Consider the following 6,597-nt stretch of genomic DNA (forward strand, 5'->3'; position numbering starts at 1 on the left):
ATTGGGCTAACCATAGTTTTTATGTGATATGGTTAATTGCGATGTTGCTATTTTCAGAGCTGGTGCAATTTGGATCGTTTGGGATGTCTTTAATTTCGTTTTTAGCTTCAAGAATTTTTAAATTTTATGTGTTAAACGATCAGGAAACAAATCATCTAATTATTTTTAGTATGTTATTTGTTTTACCACCTGATTGTATCGATAGTTGGGGATTTGACCCGGCTGTACTATATTCATTTTAATGAAAATTTTCTGCATTTTTCAAAAAAAAAATCAAACTTTTAATTTGACCCGACTAACATACATTAATTATGACTTTTTATTTGAAAATGGAAACTTCTTTCTTTCTTATAATCAGTCCTATATAACCAACACTATCAGTAAAGCCACACACAATCTTCTAAATTAGGCGAAATTAAAATTAGGGTTAGGGTTTCATCATCCTCATCTGAATCAATCTCAATGGCGACAACAAACACTAATCAACAACAAGAAGGAGCCGCCAGCGTGCCTGCAAAGCGAAAGCCTGTGTTTGTGAAAGTAAACGATCTGAAACCAGGCACTAAAGGCCACAATCTCACCGTCAAAGTCGTCTCTTCAACCACTGTTCTCGACAAGAAATCGATCCGTAATTCCGGTAATACTCGCATCGCTGAGTGTCTTATTGGTGACGATACTGCCTCTATTCTCTTCACTGCTCGTAATGACCAAGGTCTTGATTTCTATTCTCTCTCTTTTTTCGAACATTGTGCGTGTTTTTGTTGTATACGTGTTTTGTGTTTGGTTGAGTTTTGATTGTGGATGTATTGTGAGTTTTCGTGTTCTGTTTCGGTGAATGATAGATCTGGATTGTTTGATCGTATGTTGTGTCGATTAGGTTTACTGTAATTATGTGTGAGATGTTGATTGGTGGCCTAACATTGTGTGTCTCAAATGTATGTGTATGTATGTGTTGAATTTTGTGACTGCTTGCGTACGATTACGCGGTAATAGGTTCTGGAAATCTGATGTTTTTTGATGCAAAATGTTTAGCATTTTGTTGTTAAGAGTTGTGTGAGTGTTTTATATGAATGTATATATTTTAACTGTTTTAGAGCATTAACCACATTGTCATAATAGGGTGTGCAAGTGTGTGTGCGTGTGTATGAAGATAGGATGTGCTTGCCTGATGGTCCTTGACTGTAGTTGAGATATTTCGTTTTAAGAGCAAGGTTAAAAACAGAGAAGTGTGTGTTGGAAACTTATTGCTGTTTAAATGTTTCTCTACTGATAATTTAAAGGTACCCAACGTCTGTATTGTTTGTTCAGTTACAATATTTGGTTTTGTCTAGCAGCTCTGTAGTTAATTTATAATGCTATAAACCAAAGCTAAACATTTTGTTCTGCTATGCTCTTTCATTTACTACAAAAGCTGGAGAACAATATATTATCAAAGATTTTACTCCTTTGGTCCCTTGTATGTTTGCGTTTTGAATTATTGCATTCATCTCAAAATTCTTTGGAAAAATAGGAATAGTTTAATATATTTTTTTTGAACAAACTTATTATCAAGTATATATTTATTAATAAGAAAACTTAAAGTATATAACATAGCAAAGAACAATATGACGCTATCTTTAGAGCACTTAGAAGTGCATCGCTAGATAAAGAACCAGAGGGACATTTATTATATGTTCATGTTAGGGGAAGGGAAGTGCTCAAGTTTAAGGACTTCTATTATCATTATATATTTTATGCATAACTGGAAATAGTTTTTTCAATATGTAGTCTTGACAAGTCTATGCTGCGGTGCAGAAATTGAGGTGAAGTTTTGTTTAAGGCACTTAGGTTCAGGTTTATATTTCAAGTTGATTAGGTTTAAAAACTAAGCATGAGCTCTTAAGAGTATTATAGATGAACAAGTTGAGCTCCCTTTGTCGAGTTGTGATGAGGATTGTAAAGATAAACTGTTTAGGTAGGTTTAGCATTTTTTACCGTAGCAGTAACTGTAGAGGGCTTTTGGGGCGAATTGTACACGGGTACAGGGATTTTATGTGTTGCTTGATTATCTATCATTCTGGTTTAATAGTGACATATATTTGGCACACTTTGATACTAAGATGGAAAGGCACCTTAAACATGTAAAGGCCATACAAATTTAAATTGGGGAAAATAAACAATTAGATTTGACTCGTATCGCAGCTAGCATTATATCTCATTGTGGATGAAAATATTGAGCTGCAAGAGAACCTATATAAAACCAATGTTGGTTACTTAGAAAGCTGAATTCAGTAGAATTAAATACTAGCGTAATATTATGGCCAAATTGACAGTCAACGCTATCAAATAAAACCGAATGCAAACGAAAAAATCATAAAGCAGCAGATAGTTTGAAAGTTAGTAGAAGTGGCTATGGATTCCTAACCAATTTGTTACTGTATCCACAATTACTAGCTTGTATATTTGTATGTAGAAAGGTTGACAGGGTAATAGTTTTATTGTATTACTGACTTGTAACAAATACCAACTTTAGTATCTACTTATACTTGATGGTAGTGACTAGCGTAAATAGATTATGCATTGGATTTTTTCTTCTTTGGTACGTGACTTGAACTTATCTGTATTTTGTTAAATTTGTTAGTTGATTAATGGTGAATTTGGCCGGCAATGAAAATAACTTCTATCAACATATTGACAACTTTTCTTCATAATGTTTTATTTTCTTTACATAGTTAGTATTGCTTCTTGGTAATGAAAAGGTGTCTGGTGTCTGTGCAGTTGACTTAATGAAGCCTGGAACAACAGTTATTATACGGAATTCCAAGATTGACATGTTTAAGGGTTCTATGAGGCTAGCTGTTGACAAGTGGGGTCGCGTGGAAATCACCGAGCCTGCCAAATTTGATGTTAAAGAAGACAACAATTTATCTCTAGTTGAGTATGAGTTGGTCAATGTTGAAGTATGATGATTAAGATTCCTTGCCTTTAATCTCTATCGCTATTAATTGCCATAAGATGTATTGACATAAAATTCTGTCACAACCGGTTTGGTATACAAATCTTTTGGAGTTTTTTATGTCTCTCATTTGATAATACTAGTAACTGAATGTCAAGTGGAGTAGTTTGGTTACAATGCTACCCCAGATTGTTTGCCTTCTTGCTTGCTGTTTATACATATATACATGTTAATGAATCAAGAGGTGAAATATTTGATTAACACTAGTGACTATTATCACAATCCTTCCTCTCAAACTCCTCTTCAGCTTCCCAAATACATCTGGATGTGTGACTTTAAATTAGTCTGTGTAAAATAAGGTATATGATAGAATGAAATATTGTTATGCATCCTATCTGTGTACAAATATTGAGTCTAACTCTGGAGTTCTCTGAATAGATAACCCTATGTTCTTTAACGTGATATAGCATAAAAATTTCTGTAGTGAGTGATGCTGAATGTAATTAGTTTGGCTGCGAACAGCAATTTTTAATAATATAGCTTCTTTGATACAACGTTTAGACACAGCTTTAGGAGTCCTCTGAACAGATAATTCTGTGTTTGACATAAAAGAGCATTATAAGTCTCTGAAGTAAGTTTATGTTGAACATACAGCATGATATTATTAAGAGGTAATTATAATTTACCCCCGTCAACTTTCTTTAAAAAATAAATGTGTAACATAAGTTCGGTTCCTTGGAAATTGCACACCCCATAATTTAGATTTGAACATTCATTAGGAGGAAATTATTGTATTGGACATGAGTAAAATTGGAATTTCAGTAAAAAAATTTAAGATAAATTATATTATTTTAAATAATATTAAAAATTGAATTTTGATACCGAATAGTAAATTTAAAATTCTCAAATAATACTAATAACTATATGTATAATCTTTCAAAGCAAAATACTTTTAAAAGAGAAAATTATATTTTCAATAATTGTTACAAACTGTTGTAAGAGGAATTCTTTACCAAAAAAAGGAGATTGTTGTTGGAACAAAGGCCATCATTGTTGCACTAAATTATATTATATTCTTTATATAATTAGTGTAATATGGTATAGGAATGTATGATCGTGAAGGTCAATTGTAAATTCCTCTCTATTAATATAACATCCATAGTTCAATGAAAACAAATAGTAAAAAAACAATAAAACGTGTACGGCAAAAAATCCTAATACTTATAAGCCGAAAATAGTAGTTTACAAAATTCACAATAAACATAAAATACAATAAAAATATTAGAAAGAAGGTAATAAGGTAGTAGACATGCCGTCTAAAAATTCACCTGGATGTCGCACCAAAATTCAACCATAAATTTTTTATTAAAATTTTTTTAATAAAAAAAAGTAGACAAAATAAATTGAAATTCACTATATTTACCATCTGAAAATTTATAATATCTTTATTAATTAAAAATTACAAATAACATAAATTTCATGAGTAAAGTAAGAAAAGTAATTAATACAAATTAAAACTAATAAAAATATTATTATCAACTTATTTATGATAATTATATCCTATATATAATTGGAGTCAGATACACAAATAAAAATTTAATTGTATATGGTATGATAAATTTATGAAGTAAAGAAGTATAAATTTAATGATTTTAAAATTAGAAATTATTAAATCAATATAAACTATATTTGTTTCATTTATTCTATTATTCTACTATAATATCTAATAATATGTATAACAAACACAATAGACAATTAATTAAGAAATTTTACTATAATTATATATTCTTAAATGATATAAAACAATATTAAAAGTATTATATTTTATATATAATACAAGTTACAATTATCCTAATAAAAATAAATTTAAGTAACAATTAACAAATTATTTATAATCGGGTTAAAATTGTATCATTGTTTTTAAAAACAATGGAGTGGGTAAGTTTGATTTAAAATATTTTTGAATAGATAATTTTCATCTCGATCTTATAAAATAAAGAAAAATATTTATATTATATTTAGGTATAAATATTACATTGTTTTATTTCATTTTGTAAAAATGAAAAATTAGGATTATATTTTAAAAAAATTAGAGCACATGAATCCTCTAAAACATAAAATAAAGAATACATATAATAAGAATAAATCTATTATAATACAAAATTGAAATACATATCTAATTAAATACATTATAAATTATATTTATTTCATTTATTCTTTTACAATATTTAATAATATGTATAACAAACACAATAAGTAATTAACTAAAAAATTGAACTATAATTATATATTCTTAAATGATATAAAATAATGTTAATTAGTTTTATATATATAATACAAGTAACATTTATCTTAATAAAAATAAATAAAAGTAACAATCAACAAATCATTTGTTAATGGGTTAAAATAATATCATTTTCTTAAAACAATTTGAAATGGGTAAATTTGATTTAAAATATTTTTGCATAGATAATTTTAATTTTTATCTTATTAAATGAGGAATACATTTAGATTGAATTTAGGTATAAAATATTATATATGTTTTGTTCATTTTGTAAAATAAGAAAATTACGGATTGTCTTTTAAAAAATTTAGTGTACATGAATCATTAAAATATAAAAACTAGGAAAAAATATAATATTAATAAAAAATTATTACAATTCAAAATTGAAATACAATTATAATAAAATATATTTAAAAGTACTATGACAATTGATTAGTAAAAAAAAGTATTATGACAATTAAATGTAAAATATTTTTTTCAAAATCATTACTAGAATAGAAAAAATTATAAAATATTTTTACAAACACGTCATGATAAAATCTCAAATAACTTTTCAATATTTGATCAAACTCTTGAAAAGAAAATATATAAATAAAAGAAAAATAATTATGTAAATATATTATGTGATATGATTAAAATATTTTTTTTACAAATTTTTAATGTAAAAAAATCAGATAACAAAGAAATAAAATAAATTATAACACATATGTTATATTTAGGTTATCAAAGTCAAATATAAAAATACAATAATAACTAAATATATAAGTATAAAAAATAATTTTTTTTAAAATTATATTATTTACGAAAAACATAAAATGTATTCAGAAAATAAAAATATTATAATAAATTTAATTAAATAAAAAAAGTTATTTAATTTTTTTATAAAAAAAATGATAATCATCCCGTGCATGCATGAGTACAAAGCTAGTAACTACTTAAATAAGCTCAAGGCTAGATTAATCGAAGAACACACTGGGTGGTATTTCGGAGAAATAGATTGAATTTATGGGATTAGAGCTCAAGAACCTTAAAGCAACTCCAACAGTCTCGTTCGGTCTAAATTTGGACCGAGTCTCTCTCAACTCCAACAGTTTATTCCAAATTTCAGTCTAAATTATAAAATATTTTTTAAAATATTTAAAACTTTTATAATAAAAAAGATTTCATTCTTGTATGATATTAAATTTTATCTTAATATTTGATTATTACTATTATTAATTAAATGTATTATTTTAAATATAAAATTAATAACAAATAATGTAATTCCAATTAAACTTTAAAATATATTAAAAATAGTAAACACATTTGTTTCTATTTTTATAATAAAAACATTATTGATAAACATTACGTTCAAATAAAAAAAGTATAAATATTAATT

The 6,597-nt window shown here is 26.6% G+C and overlaps 1 protein-coding gene across 1 annotated transcript; it reads left to right on the forward strand.

Annotated features, from left to right (window-relative positions):
- The first annotated feature begins 362 nt into the window (after nt 1–362).
- LOC141668216 (uncharacterized protein At4g28440-like) lies at nt 363–3,064 on the forward strand. The gene is made up of 2 exons (XM_074474991.1): nt 363–712; nt 2,758–3,064. Exons 1-2 carry the CDS (start codon nt 463–465, stop codon nt 2,943–2,945), a joined length of 438 nt encoding a protein of 145 aa, XP_074331092.1. The 5' UTR covers nt 363–462; the 3' UTR covers nt 2,946–3,064.
- Nucleotides 3,065–6,597: the final 3,533 nt, after the last annotated feature.

Source organism: Apium graveolens, chromosome 6, assembly GCF_009905375.1.
Source record: "Apium graveolens cultivar Ventura chromosome 6, ASM990537v1, whole genome shotgun sequence".
Lineage (NCBI taxonomy): Eukaryota > Viridiplantae > Streptophyta > Magnoliopsida > Apiales > Apiaceae > Apium > Apium graveolens.